General features: G+C 41.3%; 1 protein-coding gene across 3 annotated transcripts in view; it reads right to left on the bottom strand.

The window, feature by feature from the left end:
• fbxo15 (F-box protein 15) overlaps window positions 1-23,034 on the bottom strand; it is a 66,379-nt gene that overhangs the window by 3,216 nt on the left and 40,129 nt on the right. For 2 of the 3 annotated variants that reach the window (XM_043688451.1, XM_043688453.1), the window contains 4 exons: window positions 16,424-16,565; window positions 11,564-11,646; window positions 8,712-8,857; window positions 6,914-7,038 (listed from right to left, as the gene is read on the bottom strand). In XM_043688451.1, coding sequence (XP_043544386.1) covers window positions 6,914-7,038; window positions 8,712-8,857; window positions 11,564-11,646; window positions 16,424-16,565 — 496 coding nt within the window. The remainder of the gene's footprint in view (window positions 1-6,913; window positions 7,039-8,711; window positions 8,858-11,563; window positions 11,647-16,423; window positions 16,566-23,034) is intronic. The other variant, XM_043688452.1, reaches the window with a different exon arrangement.

Below are 23,034 nucleotides of genomic sequence, written 5' to 3'. Positions count from 1 at the left end.
TGACATGTTTCCAAATCAGGATAGTGAGTGGCTTGGTGGGTAAGTTGCAGGTGGTGGTGTTCCCATGTATTTGCTGCACTAGGTGGAAGCGCTCATGAGTTTGAAAGGTGCTATCTAAGGACCTTTGCTGAATATCTGCTGTGAATATAGTAGACAGTAAAAACTGCTTCTAATGAATGTCGGTGGTGGAGAGAATGGATGCTTGTGGATGTCATGCTAATCAAGTAGATTGCTTTGTGCTGGATAGTATCCCTCAGCTTCTCCAGTGGTTGTTGGAACTGCACCCATCCAGGCAAGTGGGAACTCTTGATATAAGCCTTGCAGAGAGGGGACAGGTTTTCTGTCATTACTTGCCAGAATACTCCTAGCCTCTGTCCTGCTCTTGTAGCCATTATTTTTTTTCTAGCTTGTCCAGTTGAGTTTCTGGTTGATAGTAACCTCCAGGATGTTCAGAGCTGGGTAACATCATTGGAAGACAAGGGATGGTGGTTAAATAGTCTCTTCTTGGAGATTATGTTTGACCAGCATTTGTGTGTTGCAAATGATACTTGCCACTTTTCAGCCCGAGCCTGGTTACTGCCCAGATTTTGTTGCCTTTTGACCATAGTGTGTTCTAATATCGGAGGAATCACAAATGATGCTGAACATTATGCAATTATCAGCCAACATTCTGACCTTATGATGGAGGGAAGGTCATTAGCACAAACTTAATTTAGCTTCTAGGTGGCATTAAAATGAAACAGATAGGTTAAATGGTGCAATCGTTAACCTTAAGCAGGTCTGTTTTCCTCTCAAGCATTTCAGTCAAACAATAACTTAACTTAAAACCAGCTGAAACTGGATCATCACTAAGTGACTCAGACAGTGCTTACATTGGGAGTATTTATAAAGTTGCCGTCAGAGGATTGAGTCTCTTTGGAACTCCTTGTCAGAGACAGTTGTGGGGGCAGAATCCATGTGCATATTTAAAGTCCAAACAATTTTTTTTTACCAGAAGGGGAAATCAAAGGATATGGAAAAAGGGTAAGAAATTGAATGAGAGATGTCAGATCAGTCATGACCCTATTGAATGGCAGAGCAGGCTGCAGGGGCTGAACAGCCTACTCCTATTCCTATTTCCTATGGTTGAGTGCCTTCTTGCACAGCCTTGTCTCTTTGGACCAGGCTCCCCATCCATTTGTCACCATGCCTCAGGTCCTACGGCTGGGACAATAAAATGAATAAGACCAGCTCTTCAGCAAATGTTGAGTACGCTGGATTTCTCTCTCCATGGCAACCACCAACCTGTCCGTGGAGACAGCGAGACAACTGCATCAGTTGCTACACTGCTGCAGCTTCTGGACAATGCTTCCCAACATACCTATCTGCCAGTCCTTTCCTGCATGTATATTCTGAAGAAGTCCCTGATTGCTGACAACATAGGGCCCTTTCCAGAGGATATAGGAGAAGCGCTAAATAAATATTTTTTGTCAGTATTCACACTAGAAAAAGACATTTTGGTCGAGGAGAATACTGAGATACAGGCGACTGGACTAGACGGGGTGAGGTATACAAAGAGGAGGTGTCAGCAATTCTGGAAAATGTGAAAATATTTAAGTCCCCTGGGCTGGATGGGATTTATCCTAGGATTCTGGGAAGCCAGGGAGGAGATTGAAGAGCCTTTGGCTTTGATCTTTATATCGTCATTGTCTACAGGAATAGTTGAAACTTTATTGCTGGAACAGCACAGCAGGTTAGGCAGCATCCAGGGAACAGGAGATTCGACGTTTCGGGCACAGGCCCTTCTTCAGGAATTCCTGAAGAAAACAGGCATTCCTGAAGAAGGGCCTGTGCCCGAAACGTCGAATCTCCTGTTCCCTGGATGCTGCCTAACCTGCTGTGCTGTTCCAGCAATAAAGTTTCAACTTTGATCTCCAGCATCTGCAGACCTCACTTTCTCCTACAGGAATAGTGCCAAAAGGCTTGAGGATAGCAAATGTTGCCCCCTTGTTCAAGGGGAGTACAGACAACCCTGGAAATTATAGACCAGGAAGCTTTACTTTGTGGGTAAAGTGTTGGAAAAAGATTTTCAGAGATAGGATTTATAATCATCTAGAAAGGAATAAGTTGATTAGGGATAGTCAACGAGGTTTTGTGAAGGGTAGAGTTCTACATCACAAACCTTACTGAGTTCTTTGAGAAGGTGATCAAACAGGTGGATAAGGGTAAAGCAGGTGATGTGGTGTACATGAATTTCAATAAGGTGTTTGCTAAGGTTCCCCACGGTAGGCTATTGCACAAAATAGAGGCATGGGATTGAGGATGATTTGGCAGTTTGGATCAATAATTGGCTAGCTGAAAAAAGTCAGAGGATGGTGAGTGATGGGAGATATTCATCCTGGAGTTCAGTTACTAGTGGTGTACCACAAAGATGTGTTCTGGGGCCACTGCTGTTTGTCATTTTTATAAATGACCTGGATGAGGGCAGAGAAGGATGGGTTAGTAAATTTGCTGAAGACACTAAGGTCGGTGGAGCTAGTACCAAAGGGTGTTGTAGGTTACAGAGGGACATAGATAAACTGCAGAGCTGGGCTGAGAGGTAGCAAATGGAGTTTAATGCGGAGAAGTGTGAGGTGATTCATTTCAGAAGGAGCAACAGGAATACAGACTACTGGGCTAATGGTAAGAATCTTGGTGGTGTAGATGCACAGAGAGGTGTCCATGTGCAAAGATCCCTCAAAATTGCCACCCAGGTTGATAGGGTTGTTAAGGCAGTAAATGGTATCTTGGCTTTTATGGGTAGAGGGATTGAGATTCAGAGCCATGAGGTCATGTTACAGCTGTACAAAACATTGGTGGAGCCGCACTTGGAGTATTGCGCGCAGTTCCAGTCGCCACATTATAGGAAGGATGTGGAAGCTTTGGAAAGGGTTTAGAGAAGATTTGCTAGGATGGTGCCTGGTATGGACGGAAGGTCTTATGAGGAAATGCTGAGAGACTTGAGGCTGTTTTCATTATAGAGAAGGTTGAAAGGTGATTTAATTGAGACATACAAGATAATCAGAGGGTTAGCTAGGGTGGACAGTGAGAACCTTTTTCCTCTGATGGTGATGGCCAGTACGAGGGGACGTAGCTTTAAAATGAGGGCTGATAGATATAGGACAGATGTCAGAGCTAGTTTCTTTACTCAGAGTAGTAGGGGTGTGGAATGCCCTGCATGCAACAGTAATTGACTCACCAACTTTAAGGGCATTTAAATGGTCATTGGATAAACACATGGATGAAAATGGAATAGTTTAGGTTAAATGGGCTTCAGATTGGTTTCACAGGTCGGCGCAACGTAAGGGCCAAAGGGCCTGTATTGCACTGTAATGTTCTATTGCCTGAGACTGAGAAGGTGCCTGGTCTCCTCCTGCCTGGGATTAAGCAGGTACCTGGCTCTGGCAGTCCCGAGTGTTAGCACTTAGAGACATGTCTTCCTTGACTAGCTGCAGAACTGTTACAGTGAGGTGCTCACCAGGCTGTGCTCCCAACATTCTAATATTAATGCTCCCACCAAGGTGTCAGTATCTGAGCTGTTGGTGGGTGCAGAGGCAGTCTTGCCAATAGTTTCTCTCAGAAGGCAAAGTATCAGCTTTTGGCAGAGCCAGCTGTTTCTCTGCAGAGGCAGACATGCCAGTGGTATCTAGAAGTCAAAAAAGAGAGAGAAATGGTCATGGTCAGTGGTTAGAAATGATATATATAAAAATAGACTGCTTTATCAGAGAGTTACAGTAGAGTGAAGAGTGGTTCTTACTCCACTGTCAGAACATGGATGGCAGGAATGGGGCCAGTCTTCTCCTGCGAAGGCCAGGATCCTCTCTTCATTAGAGTCCTTTCTCCTCCATTGTGGGCTGTCTTCTCACAGAATGAAAGGGTGGCACAGTCAGTACTGATGCAGGTGATTGAGAGATAGTGAGATGTTCCAAGGAAGAAAGTGGGCAGCAACCAGTCCATGGTTAGAAGTGCTTCACAGGGGTGAAACAAGAACAAGTGAGGGAAGAACATGAGCCAAGAAGGGAGATGGGTACAGTAGCAGAGATAAAGTGGGCGTGAGATAGCAGAGAGGAGTACAACCCTTACCTGGCATTGTGGTAAATTGTGACACTATCTTCCCTCTCACTGTCCAGATTTCACCCTTCACTAAGGAGGACATCTTTGGAATGCTAGACCTCATAGGGGTGCACAGCAGTCTTTAAAATACGGCATGGGTACCATGAACTATGGTCTTTCGGCAGATATCCACAGTAGTGAGGCAGCATCCAGGGAACAGGAGAATCGACGTTTCGGGCATAAACCCTTCTTCAGGAATGAGGAAAATCTATCACCCTCACCTTGACCTCTTTCCACCTATCACATTTCCGACACCCCTCCCCCAAGTCCCTCCTCCCTACCTTTTATCTTAGCCTGCTGGACAAACTTTCCTCATTCCTGAAGAAGGGCTTATGCCCGAAACGTCGATTCTCCTGTTCCCTGTATGCTGCCCGACCTGCTGCGCTTCTCCAGCAACACATTTTCAGCTCCGATCTCCAGCATCTGCAGACCTCACTTTATCCACAGTAGTGAGTTGGTTAAGGAGCAGTACACAGTGAGATGCGGATAGAATCAGATATGAGGGATTCCATAGCAACAGGGTATGTAGTTAGATATAATAAATGTTGCTATCATGTGCAGTATGCAGTAAGAATCCCTCCAAAAAACTTGACATAACTTACACAAAAACCACAAGTTACAGTTCAGAATTTTGATAAGAGCAGCATTTTCAGAGTGGCAACTCCTTGTAATTCGTGGCATGCCACACGAATCAGTGCTGGAGCCACAATTACTTACAATGTTTATTAATTACTTAATAATGACAGAAATAAATATATGATCACCAAGGTGTGGATAACAAAAGTAGGCAGGAATTCAAGTGGTGAGGATGAGTGTATGCAGAAGGATACAGACAAGTTAAATGAGTGGGTAAAAACTTGGCACATGAAATATAATGTGGCCAGGATTGAATGCAGACATGGCTGCATTGGTGGAGCAGTGCCCAGAGTGCCAACAAGGCCAAAGATTACTAGCAGCAGTTCCCTCACATTTGTGGGAATGGCTGGGTAAACCCTGGACTCAGTTACATGTCGATTGTGCAGGACTTTATTGGTCAGATTAGAGAGTACAGGAGTTGGGAGGTCATGTTGTAGCTGTACAGGACGTTGGTTAGGCCACTGTTGGAATATTGCGTGCAATTCTGGTCTCCTTCCTAGAAAGATGTTGTGAAACTTGAAAGGGTTCAGAAAAGATTTACAAGGATGTTGCCAGGGATGGAGGATTTTAGCTTTCGGGAGAGGCTGAACAGGCTGGGGCTGTTTTTTCTGGAGCGGAGGCTGAGGGGTGACCTTATAGAGGTTTAGAAAATTATGAGGGGCATGGATTAGATAAATAGACAAAGTCTTTTCCCTGGGGTCGGGGAGTCCAGAACTAGAGGGCATAGGTTTAGGGTGAGTGGGGAAAAATATAAAAGAGATCTATGGGGCAACTTTTTCACGCAGAGGGTGGTACCTGTATGGAATGAGTTGCCATAGGAGGTGGTGGAGGCTGGTACAATTGCAACATTTAAAAGGCATTGGGATGGGTATATGAATAGGAAGAGTTGAGGGATGTGGGCCAGGTGCTGGCAGGTTGGACCGAAGGGTCTGTTCCATGCTGTACATCTCTATGACTCTAAATGTGGGAGAATGGTTGATTATGCACTTTGGAAGAATAGAGCAACTGAATATTAATTAAATAGTGAAATACTGAAGAAAGCCAGAGCACAGAAGCATTTAGGGGTCATTTATGAATCAGAGTACGCTAGCAACCAAGTTCAGTGAATAATAGGGAATGTATATGGAATATTGCCCTTTATTTCAAAAGGAATGGAGTTTAAAAATAGGGATGTCTTACCAAACTACACAAGGACTAACCAGATCACAACTGGAATACTAGTTTCAGTCCCCCATATCAAAGGAAAGATGTATTGTAGAGTCTGGCATTTTAAGAATATTCAATGCTGAGAGGTATACACATTTCATCATGAAGTGGCTTTGAGGTTTTTCAGATTAGCTATGATCTCATTGAATGGTGGACCACAGACTCTTGTGGTGCAATGGTAGTGGTATTGTTGAGCTAGTAGACTAGGTTCAAGTCCCACATGTTTGAACAGGTTGATTTTATCTCTGAGGCAAATGGCCTACTTCTGTCTCCATGTGTCATGTACTTATGGCAACAGGCATCACTTTAAAGAAAAGTGAAAGATATTTCTGCCTCAATTTGTTATGGATTACTGGAGTAGAGTGCTGGAAATCCAGCCATGATATTGCCAGAGTCATCATAGTCGATCTCATCTAAAAGTCACCCATCTGTTTCTGGTAAAAAAAAAAATGGAATTTTCCATATATCTCATGTAAAAGTCAATCCTAGTTCTTCACCAATAACAGATCAACACTTATGAGTCACTGTGTCAGCCATCATGCTCAGCTCTGGCTTTCCAATCGGTCAGTCATCCCGCTCAGCTCCAGGCCTTCAGAATTACGGTAATTTGTTGTTTTATCCCTCTTTATTCACTTAGAGATCAATTGGGTTTCAGCTAATGATACGGTATGAATTTTGACAGGCATGAATTTTAGCCCCTCAAAAGCAGTATCCATGTAATAGTTGACCTCATAAATGTAACCTTAAAAGAACAGTCAAAAGATTTTGACCATTATTCCAGTATATACGGTATAAAGAAATAAATAGATAGAAGCAAATCTCTTTACATTTTAATCAGATAGGTGACCCAATGATGGATGCAGAATGGGAAAACAGCTTCAGATTGAAATATTTGCAAATCAAAAAACTATAATCAGGACAAAAGTACAAATTCTCACACCTGTATACTTCCTTTTAGGGATTCTGTATTCCAAGGTAAGTAGAGATTTCCACTGATGGTGCTGTGCTGTGATTCTTTATTTGAACTGATAACCGTTATTTGCAAAAAGCCATTCTGGATGAACTCTGAAATTGGGAGAGAGCATTGAATTCAAAATACCAGAATCAACTGATCATACAATTAGAATCAAAGCACAGATTAGGTTTCCAGAACATATCAAAGCAAAGAAAGACAAACTTTTGATACTGAAAATGGAGGTTTAAGAAGAAAACATTGGTCAGTCTCAGCAATTATGACCTGATCCTACTCACAAGACATAATTACGTTGAAGTTTTTTTTAATATTCAGGGGTTTATTTTGATACATGGCTGACTGGCTTCACTCAACGACACAGAAGTATTCCCAGACTCTCCAGTACATCTGCTGACCCAAAGGTCACACAAAGGTAGCCATGGATTCTCCCGGAGTCATGAAGACTCTGCAGCATAACAAAAAAAATGGCATTGGGAATCTGGATTTAGATGTCCTATCTTCAATTACAACCATAGGGAAACCATGTGATTCACACATGGAGGAAAATCCAAACCCAGCAGGGCTATCTGAATTCAGTGCAGAGTTCAAATAGACTCCATTTTTGCTGCAGCTAGAAAGCGATCCAACAGTTTGATTTACATTTTTTAAACAAAAAAAACACAGTAAACAGAAGAACTTGGAATGGAAGAATTAGTTGTCCTGATTCACACAGGAACCAACAATATAGGCAGGACCTGGAATGATGCTCTTCTGAGAGAGAGTCGGAGGGGTTTGACTCTAAATTACAAAGCAAACCTCACAATAGTGATTTTTTTACCTCATCCAAACACAGGTTAGAATAGGATAAACAAATTGCAGATTAACTGTATGCTTGAATGAATGATCTGGGAGACAAAGATTTGCTTCGTGGGGCACGGGTAATGGTATTGCCAAAAAGGAGACAAGCCAATGAGACAAACAAATCAAACTGAGACAAACGGTCCAGACAAAAATCAGAAATTGCTGAAAAACGTTCTGAAAGGTCACTGGACCCAAAATATTAACACTGATTTCTGTTCATAGATGCTGCCAGACCTGCTGAGGTTTCCAGCAATTTCTGATTTCCATCATCCACAGTTCTTTGTTTTGTTTTTCACTGCCTCGGCAAAGCAAAAACCTAGGAAATTTGACATGTTTTTCAACTCCTGAATGAGGGTAGGAGCATTCAGAGAAGGCTAAGAGAAACACATCGGCTGTGCAGAATTTGGCTAAAAGTTAACAAAGTGGATAGAAGAGGCAAAGAGTTCAAGGAAAATATTTTATTATTGACCAAGGTAACAGAAGAAAGATAATAGCAGACAATATATATGAACACATGGAAGCATTCTCAAAAGTAAAATTAATGGCGCAGGTGCATTTGATCCAACATCCATTAGTGAAACGTGGTTACAAAATAACAGAATTTGAGAATTAAATATTTCAGATTTATTAACTTTTAGAGGAGATATAAAAGGGGTGCAGGCAGCCCTGAAAATGAAGGCATAACATAACAGCAGCAGAAAGAAAGGGAAGATTTTAGGTTGGATAATCAAGATGTGGAATCAGTAATCCCAAGTCGAATATTTAGAAGTGCACTGTAATCAACCACACACCAGAATAAAAAAAGCAAGGGAAATTTACTTGCACTGTTAAGGGAGAAAACAAGAAGGTGCAACAACTGATACTGCAAATTTCTTTCACGCATTAAAAAAAGCTGCAGTATGAACTAAAATAACAGCCTTCTCACCTTTTCTACAGATGATGTTATGGAAACTACCAGACATGAAACAACTTTTTCCATTATGTAAGGCAATGTGGCAATGGTAGCCATGCAGCCCATATTCTGGATCAATATCATCCAACACTGGCTCATGAGGTGGTGGCGAATATTGGCTTTTATTTTCAAAACATTAAACAGAGAGAAGGTAAATGAATTAGGCAAATGAAGCCTGAAGGTTGTAAAACTTTCAATTTATGATGTAACAGTATCAACATGCTGATGCCTTTTAAATATCAGTACAGTAACACTGAATAATTAGATAAGAAAATTTGATTACAATCTTTCATGTAGCAACATAGAGACTTAACATTTACAATACAGATTACTCCTTAGATAGCACCTTTCAAATCCATGACAACTTCCATTCAGAATTACAAGGGCAGCAGATCACTCACCATCCTGACTTGGATATTTATCACCTTTCCTTCACTGTCGCTGGGACAAAATTCTGGAATTCCTCTCCAACAGATTTCTAGGTCTAACTACAACACTTGCACTGCAGTGGTTTAGGAAGACAGCTCACAACCACCTTCAAGGGCAACTAGGGACAGTAAATAATTGCTGGCCTGGCCACTGAAGTCCCCATGTCACCAGTGAATAAAAAAAAGAACCGTACTCAAGTATTTACTTATCGGGATGAAGGACTCTTTCAGGCAATGACAATCAAACACCCCATCAACTCTGGGTAAAGAAATTCTACAGCACTCTTCTAACATTTCCGCTAATTATTTTAAATCAATGCCTTCTGATTATTGATCTCTCTACAAATGAAAGCAAATTCTTTATTGACATTCGATCAGGGCCCCTCAGTTTTATACACCTTAGGTCACTGCCTCTGTTCAACAAGAGATAGATAGTTTGTCTTGAATTTCTCCAGCATTTTTCATGATTGCCACATGCCTCAAAGCAATTTACAAGCAATTAAGTACTTTAGTAGTGACAATGGTTGCATAATGAGCTCTATGGCTTTCTGGGACTAGAGCAACTTTACCTTTTACCTTATAGTGGTCTTTTGGTGAGAATCTTATAATTTCTACAGTATGTAAAGAGGCCATTCAGCCCATCAAGCCCACACCGTTTGAAGACCATCCTATACAGACCCATCTACTCACCCTATCCCTGTAACTCCACAGTTATCATGACCAATCCGCCTAACCTGGAGATAGTGAGGACTGCAGATGCTGGAATCCACCTAACCTGAATATCTTTGGACTATGGGGTTCCAGCAATAAAGTTTCAACTTTGATCTCCAGCATCTGCAGACCTCACTTTCTCCTCTCATGACCAATCCACCTAACCTGGAGATAGTGAGGACTGCAGATGCTGGAATCCACCTAACCTGAATATCTTTGGACTATGGGAGGAAACACACACAGATACAGGAAGAACGTGCAAGCTCCAAACATACAGTGTGCCAAGGTTGGAATCAAACCCGGGTCCCTGGTGCTGCAACACATCAATGCTAACCACTGGGTTACTGGAAGGGCTCAGTGCACTGCAGATATGGGTTGATAAGAGATTTGATGCAGAACACAGGAACAGGGTAAGCCATTCATCCTCTTGTGTCTGTTCTGACATTCAATGAGATCATGGCTGATCAGCAGCATAATTCCACATACCTGCCTTTTCCCCAAATCCCTTAATACATTTGTTTATTAAAGTCTCAGATTTAAAATTAACAACTGATCCAGCATTCACCACCATTTGTGGAAAGATTTCCAAACACTTACTATCCTTTGTCTGTAGAAATATTTTCCAATATCGCTCCTCAACAGTGTGGCTCTAATTTTCAGTATTTGCTCCCTGGTTCTAGCATCCCCAAGTGGAAATATTTTATCTTTATCTATTCTATATTTTCCTGTTAATGTCTTAAAGACTTCAAGCAGATTACATCTTAAACTTCTAAATCCTCTAAATAACGTAACCCCCAAATTCCTGCTATCATTTTTGTAAACCTCAAGGCCAATATATCCTCCCTAATGTGTGTGCCCGGAACTGCTCTCACCACTCCAAGTGGGGTGTAACCAGGGTTTTTTTTTAATATAACTGCAGCATTACTTCTGCGTCCTTATACTCCAATCCTCCAGCATTCCGTTACTTTCTGCACCTATTTGTTGCATTTTAAAGACCTGTGCACCTGAATCCTCTTTAACACTCCTTCCCACAAAGTCTCTTTAGATATCTTCTGTATTTCACACTTCAAAAAAAGATTTGCATGTCATGAGTCAACATATACCACTGGCACAGAAAACAAATGCAGCCTATCCAATCATGCCTCACAGCTAGTTTACAAAGATGCAACCATTAAAATGCTGCCATTCTTGACATCTTCATAAAGTCTCCTCTGTATCAGTTTTAGTGCAATCACATCTTTACCATGATATGGTGGCTAGAACTGTTTGCAGGACTCTGATGAGGTATACCTCAGACTTTTACATACTATTAACCATTATTGGCCAAGAGTGGAAGTTAAGTGCTCTGTCTGTCCACATCACCATATTATTTATATATCCTGCTGTCTTCAGGCTTGGCATTCACTCCAAGGTTACTCTATTTCTCTACACTTTTCAGAAACCTACCAATTATTGTGCATTTTCTTGCCTTATCTCACCTCCTCAACTGCATTACTTTCTCTGGACCGAACTTCATTTGCCATTTTCCTGGCCATTGAACCAGATACAAGTTTTCTTTTGCAAAATGTAACTAAAATAATAAAATATTTTTTCATAAATCCAATGCAATTTAGTTGCAATTACCAAGTGATTAAAGGTTATGGTCATCATTTATTTTATATACTGTGTAAGTAGATTTCACCTTACCAAGTGACTGATCCGAAAGTACTCTTCTCAATGAGCTGATGGCAGTGAAAACTTGCGATGATAACTGCCAATTCTCCATCTTCCTAAACATTTTTTAAAAAATTGTGGGGTGTGAAAAAGAGCACAATCTTTATCTTTAAGCTCTGTTATCACAGACATCATCCTGCTACCACTGTTATCACACATGTTAATCAAATAAAATTCAGAATCATTTTGACGATCAAGCTTGTTGTTCTAAACTTTATGCTAGCTGCTGAACAGGCAAGGATTTGTAAATTCTTCTTGTTGATAAAATACTGCAATCACATTTCCAAGACTTAGGAATGTGGATAAACCTCGTTTGTGAACGACTTAATGGAAATGTAAATTATTTTGACTGAGTGGGCTAGCTTGCTTTGTCATTCACATAAACATCAAAGTGAACTGAATACACTAAAAAAAGTGAGCATCATAAACGAAAGTGTATGCATTTAAAAAGATAAGATTGTGACTTCAAATTTTTCAGGTTATACAATTTAATTTAGTGTGTTAAGTACAACTGAGTTATGAGATTTAATTAAGAAAAAGTGTCTTTTACAATGAGAAGAAAACAATTATTTTTAAAAGCCCATCTGAATTCTCATCATTCTCAAAATTTTAAACAATTTGGAAGCCAAACTATTTTCTATTTTAATTTGCAAATACTCTGTTTTGTTATTTCCAGATCAAATTATCCTAAAGCTAATATGCTCACTATTCTTAGTTCACATAGTTCTTAGCCTGGATTTCTATAGAAACACGTTCAAAGTAGCAACACAGTTGAATCCCACCAGAACAGAATAAAATTTGAATTTTTTAATAATCTGGAATTATAAAGCTAATAATGACCAAGAAACCACCGTTCATTGCTGTAAAAATCCCAATGTCCTTTAGGGAAGAAAAACTGCTGTCTTTATCCATTGTGGCCTTCATGTTACTTCAAGCTGGTAACGTGGTTGACTCTACTCCTGACTCCCAGCTACCTTCCCCCCCCATCCCCACCCCTTATCTCACCACCCCCTCGGCTCTCAGCCTCATTCCTGAAAGGCTTTTGCCCGAAACATCTACTCTCCTACTCAGATGCTGCCTGACCTGCTGTGCTTTTCCAGCACCACACTCCCTACTCTAATCTCCAGCATCTGCAGTCCTCACTTTTGTCTACTTTTGTAATGGCCTCGCAAGCCACCCAGATCACGAGAAATGAAAAAACAAATATGGAACCAGATGGACAACCTGGCACTGAACAGGACAATGGCAAACTCAGTCCTGTCGAACTGTGGAGTCCTCTTTATTACCTGAAATCATAGAATCCTTACAGTGTGGAAACAGGCCATTTGGCCATTGAGTCCACATCAACCCTCCAAAGAGCATCCCATCCAGACCCACTCCACCACCCTATCCCTGTAACTCTGCATTTCCTAAGACTAATCCACCTAGCCTGCATATTATAGGCAATTTAGCACGGCCAATCCTGCACATCCTTGGATGTGGCCACCTGCAGGAAACTATTGCAGATGCGAGTAGAAAATGCAAACTCCACACAGATAGTTGCCAGAGGGTGGAATTGAATCCAGGTTCCTGGTGCCGTGAGGAGGCTGTGTTGATCATGGAGGCTACAGCCAGTATCAGCAGGAGACCACTGCACCAGTCCTTGTATAGTAAACCTTATTGTCACATCGAGGATACACTGTTTGGCATTATTATGATGCTAGCAACTCAAGCCTGGGTATTCATGACACACTGAGGGCCTGAACGGAGGTCCAAAACAACCTGAAAACTCTTGGCCTGGCATATCCCCTAATATACCCTAACTATGAAGACAGAGTATCAGCTCCTGTTCAATGAAGAATGCAAGAGGGCATGACAGGATCAGCACCATACATACTGCAAATGAGGTGTCAACTTGGTGAACTTGCAATACAGAGCTTTTTATATGCCAAACAGCATAAGCAGCAAGTGATAGGGGGGAATCAATTCCACTGCCCACAGAATTGATCTAAACTCTGCAGTCCTACCACATTTAGTTGTACATAATGGTTGACCATCAAATACTTCACCGGAGGTGGCATATTCCCAGCCTTACTAATAAGGCAGCCCAGACTATCAGTGCAAAAGATATGGCTGAAGGTCTTACAACAATGATCCATCTCGTCCGCCTCCAGAGGTCCCAGCATCACAGATGGCAGACTTCAACTTATTCAATTCACTCACATGATATTAAGAAACAGCTGAAGGCACCAGATACTGCAAAGGTTATAGACCTTGACAGCATTCTTGTAAGAGGCATTGAAGACTCATGCTGCAGAACTGCCGCATCCTTTGCTAAGCTGAACCAGTGGAGCTACCATTTGGCACTACATCCAGCCAAAAATGTAGAAAATCCCCCACATATATTCTGTGCAGTAAAAGCAGGAGAGCAGGCCGCCCCAACCGGCTTTCTCAACCAGTGAAGAGATGGAAGAGATCACCAACAGTACTAACAAGCAGCACTTGCTCAGCAATAATTCACTCACAACGCTCAGTTTGTATTCTGCAGGTCCACTCAGCTCCTGATCTCATTACAGACTTGCTTCAAACAAGGGAAAAACAGATGAAATCAGGAGGCAAGAAGACAGTGACCATCGTCGACACCAAGGCAGCATTTAACTAAATCTGGCATCAGGGATCCCAAATGGAATCAGAGGGAAAACTCCGATACCATGAATTGTGTTTATTGAATATCTGCATCTCAGGTCCACGACATCACTGTAGAAATTCCACAGGATAATGTCCTAAGCCCAACCATAATCAGCTGCTTCATCAATAACCTTCCTCCCTTTAAATCAGAATTTGGAATGTTCACTGATAATTGCACAATGCTCAGCACCATTCAGATCCATTCACAGTTTCTCAGATACTGAAGCACTCCATGCCCAAACACAGCAACAGCTGGACAATAAACAAGCTTGGGCCATCAAGAGGCCAGTAACATTTCCACCACGTTGCCAGGCAACAACCGTCTCCAACAAGAGAGAATCTAACCAGCATAAAGGCAATTTTGGAGAATGCTTACCTGTTTGCAATAGCACGATTTCAGTGGGGATTGGTTTGCACATTTTGTTCTGTGCATGCGCAGGTGTGCATGGAGGAATCTCTGTGCCGTTCTGCGCATGCACCAATGTCAACTGCCTATAGGGCAGCTTTCTGTGAGGGGTACTATATATAGAACAGCATTCTTACATTTTTTAAATGTATTGTGTTAAATCTCCTTTTGTTTGTTAATAAATATGATTTCAACCTTCATTCAGGCTGTCCTATACTTTGCGTTATACTTCTGGATGATATTTGAGTGATCATGTGTAATTTTATTTGGTAATCTGCCCTTAACCCCATTTTTCCCATAGGCCACATTATTTCTATTAAACAATTTTCTATTAAGTGAGGATTCTCTGGAACACAACTATAGTGTGATACAGTACTACCTGTACTTTGATACTCATTGATGTTGACAGCATGCAATTCTTCCATTTTCAACATCTTGGGGATTACCATTGACCAAAAACTGAATTGGATCAACTAAAAACAATTCTGCAGTTGTAAGAGCAGATCTGAGGCAAGGAATCCTGCATGAACTAACACCTCATGACCCCCAAGTACATTCACCATTTATATGCTAGGATTGTGATGTAATATTCCCCACTTGCCTAAATGAGTGCAGCTTCAATAATATTTAAGAAGATTGACACTATCCAAGACAAAACAGCCCACTTCAATAGCACCACATCCACAAACATTCATTCTCTCTATCATCGATGCTCATTAGCATAGGTGTGTACTATCTGCAAGACGCACTGCACAAGTTCCTTAGGTATCACCAACTAAACCCACAACCAATGCAGTCTAAAAGGATTAGGGCCGCAGATACATGGGAACAGCACCAACTGAAAGTTCTCCTCTAAGCCACTCACCATCCAATCATCCATTCTTGAAAGTATATTGCCATTTCCTGAATTGTCATTGGGCCAAAATACTGAAATTCCCTTCCTAATCAAATTGCAAGTCGACCTGCAGCACATGGATTACAGTAATTTAAGCAGGCAATTCACTACCACCTTCTCAAGGACAATAGGGATGGGCAATAAAGTGCTAGCCCAAACAGCAACATCCACATCCCACAAATAAACTTTAAAAAATATAAATCAATGCAATATTTACAAATTGAGTTATTACTGTATCTTAAATAACTCAAGGTGAAAGATAGTTCTAAAAAGGTAAAATAAGATTAGTTTTGTTTATTTTTGAAAAGAATTATCCCTTACATAATGTAATATTTCAGAATCACAAAGGTAGGTACATTTCTCCAAAGACAATTTGCACAATATCAAGGTGCTACTTAACTACTCTCGTTGGGATACTTCATCAAATGGCTGACACCCAAGGCATTCTAAACTGCCAGTTGGGTTTGATAGCAGAAATTTTTTAACAATTCCTCAAAACACCCCTGAAGTGGTCAAAATGTTCATTGACACATAGGAAACCTTGGCTTGTTACTTACCTGATGACTGATGGGAACCTGCAAAGGCAAATTTAAGAATGTATGCAAACCTTGAAATAAATAACTTACATTAACCTTCAAGCACCAAGTCCCTGCTTCTGGCGGGTGAATAGATCATTCTTCAGACTTACCAGTCATCTTAAAACTCAGGGAATCAGGAGGGACTGCCTAAACGCCAAATGTTTCTATCAGAGTATCGCTCTATTTCTATCATTTTAACCAATTACTCAGACACAAAGCATAACTTGGTAGTTCTTTCCTTTCGGTGAGTTAAGATCCCAAAATAAATTGAAACTGTATAAACTCACTTGCCAACATCCCAACAACATGCCAGGGTATAAGCACTGCAGCTTGATGAGCTTGTCTCCACCTACATACGTACTCAATTTTTCCAGATTTGTCAGATCATACTCCGCAAGTAGAGATCGCCGGCGAGGTCTTAAAAAGGAACATGAAATTAGTAACAAGACATGAATCAGTTTCAGCGATTGTTCAATTTTATTTATGATTTCTCTTAGAAAATAAAGATTACATTTAATTGTTTAAAAGGTCCAATGGCTAACCAACAGATTCTCGTGGTAATACCAGACTCCTTAGTTTTAAAGGGAATTCCTGGCAGAATGTTTACCACATGTTTGAAGTTGAAAGTTAATGCAAATTGGTTGGAAAAAAAAGCTCAAATTTTCAGGTTAACGAAATAGATTTTGAGGAGTGTCATCTCAGAAAGAATTAAAAAAGGAAAGCCAGAGCTGAGGACCACTTAGTGGTAGTCTTTATTACATCTTGCATTCTCAACTAGCTTTGTATATTCAACAAACTCAGATACAATCACACTCTCAATCCAAGCTTTTTAACAAGATTGCGAAACGCAAGGTCACAACACTGATCTTTGTTACAGACTGTCACTTGGAAGTGCTCCATTTATACCTATTCTCTGCTTCCTGCCCAATAAACAACACTGTATATATTCTAATATATGATCCACAACTCTCAAGCCTTTATCTTGTGTACTAACCTTCTGTGTGAAACCTTATTAAATGCCTTTTGGAAATCCAAGTACACTTCTCCTACTGGCTTTCCTTTCCCTATCTACTAGTTACAGCATCAAAAACATTAATACATTTGTTAAACAGGACCTCTATTTCATAAAATCACAGATTTGTTTTGTTTATACAATGCTCGAAGTGCATTGTTAAGTCTTCCTCTTAATAGAATCATACGAGATGTACAGCACAGAAACCGACCCTTCGGTCCAACTTGGCCATGCCAACCAGATATCCCAACCCAATCCAGTCCCAGCTGCCAGCACCTGGCCCATATCCCTCCAAACCCTTCCTATTAATATACCCATCCAGATGCCTTTTCAATGTTGCAATATACCAGCCTCCGCCACTTCCTCTGGCAGCTCATTCCATACAAGTACCAACCTCTGCGTGAAAAAGTTGCTCCTTAGGTCTCTTTTACATCTTTCCCCTCTTGCCTAAACCTATGCCCTCTAATTCTGGACTCCCCTACCCTAAGGAAAAGACTTTATCCTATTCATGGCCCTTATTATGATTTTATAAACCTCGAGAAGGTCATCCCTTCCATGCTCCATGGAAAACAGCCCCAGCCTTTTCAACGTCTCCCTATACCTCCAATTTTGGTGTCATCTGCAAACTTATTACCTGTATCTCTTATGCCCCCATAGAAATCATGTATATACATGAAGAAAAGTAGTGGACCCAGCACCAATCCTTGCAGCACTCCAGCGGTCACAGGCCTCCGGTCTGAAAAACAACCCTCCACCACCATTCTCTGTCTTCAACCTTTGAGTCAATTCTGTATCCAAATGTTGGTTCTGCCTGTATTCTGTGAGATCTAACCTTGCTAACCAGTCTCCCATGGGGAACCTTGTTGAACATCTCATTAAAATCCATATAGACCACATCTACCACTTTGCCCTCATCAATCCTCTTGGTTACTTCTTCAAAAAGCTCAATCAAGTTTGTGAGACATGATTTCCCATGCATAAAGCCATGTTGACTATCCCTCATTAGTCCTTGCCTTTCCAAATATATGTACATCCGATCCCTCAGGATTCCCTCGAACAATGTGCCCACTACCGACATCAGGGTCACTGATCTATAGCTCCAAGGCTTGTCCTTACCACCCTTCTTAAACAGTGGCACCACGTTAGTCAACCTCCAGTCTTCCGGCACCTCACCTGTGACTATTGATGACACAAATATCTCAGCAAGAGGTCCAGAAATCACTTCCCTAGTTTCCTACAGAGTTCTCAGAAACACTTGATCAGGTCCTGGGGATTTTTCCACTTTTATGCCTTTCAAGACATCCAGCACTTACTCCTCTGTAAAATGGACGTTTTTCAAAGTGTCACCATCTATTTCCCTACATTCTATACCTTCCATGTCCTTTTCCATAGTAAATACTGATGCAAAATACTCGTTTAGTATCTCCCTATCTCCTGTGGCTCCACACGAAAGTCGCCTTGCTGACCTTTGAGGGGCCCTATTATCTCCCTAGTTACCCTTTTGTCCTTAATGTATTTGTAAAATCGCTTTGGATTCTCCTTAACTCTATTTGCCAAAGCTATCTCATGTCCCCTTTTTGCCTTCCTGGTTTCTCTCTAAAGTATACTCCTACTGCCTTTAAACTCTAAGGATTCACTTGATCTATTGCTGATGACCAATATCAGGTGTCAGCAAAACTTGCCTGTCATTCCACTTTTTAACCTCACTTTTCTTTCTCGAATAGTTATATTACATTTGCTAATTTCCAATCTGCAGGGACATCCCAGAATCTAGAGAATTTTAGAAAATTATCAATGCATCCACTATCCCTGCAGCTCTACCTTTTAAAGCCTAGGATGTTGGTCATTGATACTGGGAAGTTGTTGGATTTCAAACAAGAAAATTTCTCCAAAATATTTTCTCTGTTGATACTATTTAACTTAAATTTACTCAGTGTTGTTAGCCCAGATGTTACCCTGTATTTCTGATATGCAACTTGCATTTTTTTCCCATGAAGGCAGACACAAAATATTTGCTCAATGTCAATTGGTTTTGTCCCAGTGACAGTAAAGGAACAATTATGGAAGTAACAAGTCAGAATTCTTGGGACTTGGAGGAGATGATGAGTCCAGTTCATTTGCTAGTCAATAGTAACCCCCAGCATATTATTAGGGATTCAGCAAACCTAATGCTATTAAACATCCAAAGGATGTAGTGAGAGTCTTTATTGTTCAAGATGATCATCGTATTTGTTTAACATGAACAGTACTTGTCACTTATCAGCACAGCCTGGGTGGTGTCCAGGTATTGCTGTATACGGACAGAAACTGCTTCAGTACCCGTGGAGTTTCAAACAGTGCTGAATATCAAGCAATCGTCAGGACACTACCCTGAGGAACTCTTGCAGTAAAGCACTGGGACTGAGATGACTGACCTTCAGCAATCATTTGTCCATGTGGGTAGATGGGTTACCACTAGGAAAGGTAGAGGTTTAAGGCACGTCATGCAGGAGTCTCCTGTGGCTCTTCCAATCTCAAACAATTATGCTCTTTTGTAAAATGCAGAGGGTGATGGACTATCAAAGGAATGTAGCACTGATAGCCAAGTTTCTGGTACTGAAATTGGCTCTACTGTAACTGCACATAAGTCAGGTTCCAAGCAACTGATTGCGATAGGGGACTCTCTAGTCAGAGGCACAGGCAGACATGTGTGTAACCGGCAACCAGACATCAGAATTGTATGCTTTCTCCGTGGTGCCAGAATCAAGGATTTCTCAAAGAGGGTGCAGAATATTCTCAAATAGAAGAGAGACCAACAGGTCTCTCTTGGGACAATATAGGATGAGAAAAAGGATGAGGTTCTAAGGAGGGTATATAGGAAATTAGGCAGGAGGTTAAAGTGTAGGTACTCCTGGATTAGTAATACAGTAATATCTGGATTATTCTGGATGTCACATGCTAGTTAGGGGAGGAATAGGAAGATAGAGCAGATGAATGCATGGCTGACAAGCTGGTGGAGGGAGAAGGATACACATTTTTGGGTCATTGAAATCTTTTCTGGGGTAGAAGTGACTTGAATATGAAGTATGGGTTGCACCTGAATTAGAAGGGGACTGATGGAGAGATTTGCTAGAGCTATGCCAGAGGGGATTGAAACCAGGCGGTGTGGTGGTGGTAGTGGAGGAGACCCAGGGAGATACTGAGGAGAGGGATCAGTCTGAGGCAGTTGGGAAAAGGAGCAAGTCAAATATTTAAAGCAGGCAGGAGCGAAAAAGAGAACGAAGCAGAACTGATAAATTAAACTGCATTTAATTCAATGCAAGAGGGCTGACAGGTAAGACAGATGAACTCAAGACATGGTTTCGAATATGGAACTGGGATATCATGGCTACTACAGAGTCGTGGCTCAGGGCTGGGCAGGACTGGCAGCTTAATGGACCAGGTATAGATGTTATAGGAAGGTTAGAAAAGGTGGGTGGGCAAGAGGAGACTGGGAGCGGCATCTTTGATGAGAGATAACATTACGGCTGTACTTAGGAAGGAATTTTCAGGAAGTACATCCAGTGAAGATATTTGGTAGGACTGAGAAGTAACAAAGGGTTGATTAGCTTATTGGGATTGTACAGTAGGCAGTGGGAAATTGAGAAGCAAATTTGTAAAAACAAAAGTCACAGTTATCTGTAAGATCAATAGGTGGCAACGGTAGGGGATCTTAACTTTCCAAACATAGACTGGGACTGCTATAGTGTTAAGGGATCAGATGGAGAGGAATTAGATGTGTACAAGAAAATGGTCCTTTCAATATGTAGATGTACTACTCAGGACCAGAACTTGACCTACTCCTGGAAAATAAGGTAGGGCAGGTGGCTGAGGTGTTAGTGGGGGAGCACTTTGGAACAAGTGAACATAATTCTGTTGGTTTTAAAATAGTTATGAAAAAGAACCCACCCTCCTCTCACTTATCTCTCCACCCTTCAGGCTGTCCGCTTGTATTCCTGATGAAGAGCTTTTGCCTGAAACGTCGATTTTACTGCTCCTCGGATGCTGCCTGAACTGCTGTGCTTTTCCAGCACCACTCTAATCTAGACTCTGGTTTCCAGCATCTGCAGTCATTGTTTTTACCTACCTGACATAAAAGTTGCAGTTTTAAATTGGAGGAAGGCCAATTTTGACACCATTAAGCAAGAACTTTCAAATGTTGACAGAGAATGGACAGTCACAGGTTAAGCGATGGCTGGAAAATAGGAATCCTTTGAAAATTAGAGAACAAGAGTGCGGAGACAGTATGTCCCTGTTCGGATGAAGGGCAAGGCTGGTAGATGCAAGAAATGCTAAATGACTAGAGATATTGAGGTTCTGGTCAAGAAAAAGGAGGGTATGTCAGTTATAGACAACCGAGATCGAGTGAATCCCTACAGCAGTTTAAGGGCAGTACGAGCATATTTAAGAGGGAAATGAGGAGAGCAAAAAGGGGACAGAAGATAGCTTTGGCAAATAGGATTAGTGAGAATTCAAGGGGTTTCAACAAATAAACTAAGGAGAGAATAGGTTCCTTCAATTATCAAACAGGCTATCTATGTGTGGAGCTGCAGATGGGGGACATACTAAAACAAAAAAGTGTTTTGTATCAGCCTTTGCTACGGAGAAGGATACGAAAGTTAGAGACCTTTGGGAAATAAATAGCAATATCTTGAGAAGTGTCCTTAATAGAAAGAATTGAACATAGTATTCCAAAAGTGGCCTAACCAATGTCCTGCACAGCTGCAAAATGACCTCCCAACTCTTACACTCAATGCACTAACCAGTAAAGGCAAACATACCAAATGCCGCCTTCACTACCATGTTTCCCTGCGACTCCACTTTCAAGGAACTATGAACCTGCACTCCAAGGTCTCTTTGTTTGGCAACACTCCCCAGAACCGTGCCATTGAGAGTATATGTCCTGCCCTGATATGCCTTTCCAAAGTATAGCATCTCACATTTATCTAGATTAATCTTCACCTGCCACTCCTTGACCCATTTGATCAAGGTCCCATTGTACTCGGAGGTAATCTTCTTTGCTGTCCACTACACCTCCAGTGTTGGTGTCATATGCAAAGTTACTAACCATACCTCCGATGTTCACATCCAAATTATTTATATAAATGGCAAAAGGCAGTGGACACAGCATCAATCTTCTGGAGCGCACCGCTGGTCACAGACCTCCAATCTGAAAAGCAACCCTCCAGCATCATCCGCTATCTCCTATCTTTGAGCTAGTTCAAATGGCTAGTTCTCTCTCTATTGCATGTGATCTAACCTTATTAACAAGTTTACCATGCAGAACATTGTCGAACCCTTTACTGATGTCCATATAGACAACATCTACCACTCTGCCTTCAATCTTCTTCGCCACTTCTTCAGAAAACTCAATCAAGTTAGTGAGAGACGATTATACATGCACAAAACCATGTTTATTATCCCTAATCAGTCCTTGCCTTCCAAATACATGTAATCCTGTTCCCTCAGAATCCCATTTAACAGGTTTCCCATCACTGATGTTAGGCTCACTGGTTTATAGTTCCTTAGCTCTTCCTTATCACCTTTCTTAAATAATGGCTATTGATAATACAAATATCTCAGCAAAGGGCCCAGCAGCCACTTCCCTGACTTCCCACAAAGTTCTAAAATACACCTGATAGGTCCTGGGAATTTATCCACCTTTATAAGTTTTATCACCTTCTTTCTATTATGTACACTTCTCAAGATATTGCTATTTATTTCCCCAAGGTCTCTAACTTTCATGTCCTTCTCCGTAGTAAAGGCTGATACAAAACACTTAAACTGCTGTAGGGATTCACTCGATCTCGGTTGTCTATAACTGACATACCCTCCTTTTTCTTGACCAGAACCTCAATATCTCTAGTC

This window comes from Chiloscyllium plagiosum, chromosome 4, assembly GCF_004010195.1.
Source record: "Chiloscyllium plagiosum isolate BGI_BamShark_2017 chromosome 4, ASM401019v2, whole genome shotgun sequence".
NCBI lineage: Eukaryota > Metazoa > Chordata > Chondrichthyes > Orectolobiformes > Hemiscylliidae > Chiloscyllium > Chiloscyllium plagiosum.
Note: the sequence above shows the minus strand (reverse complement) of the source record. Positions and strands in the feature narration are given on the sequence as shown.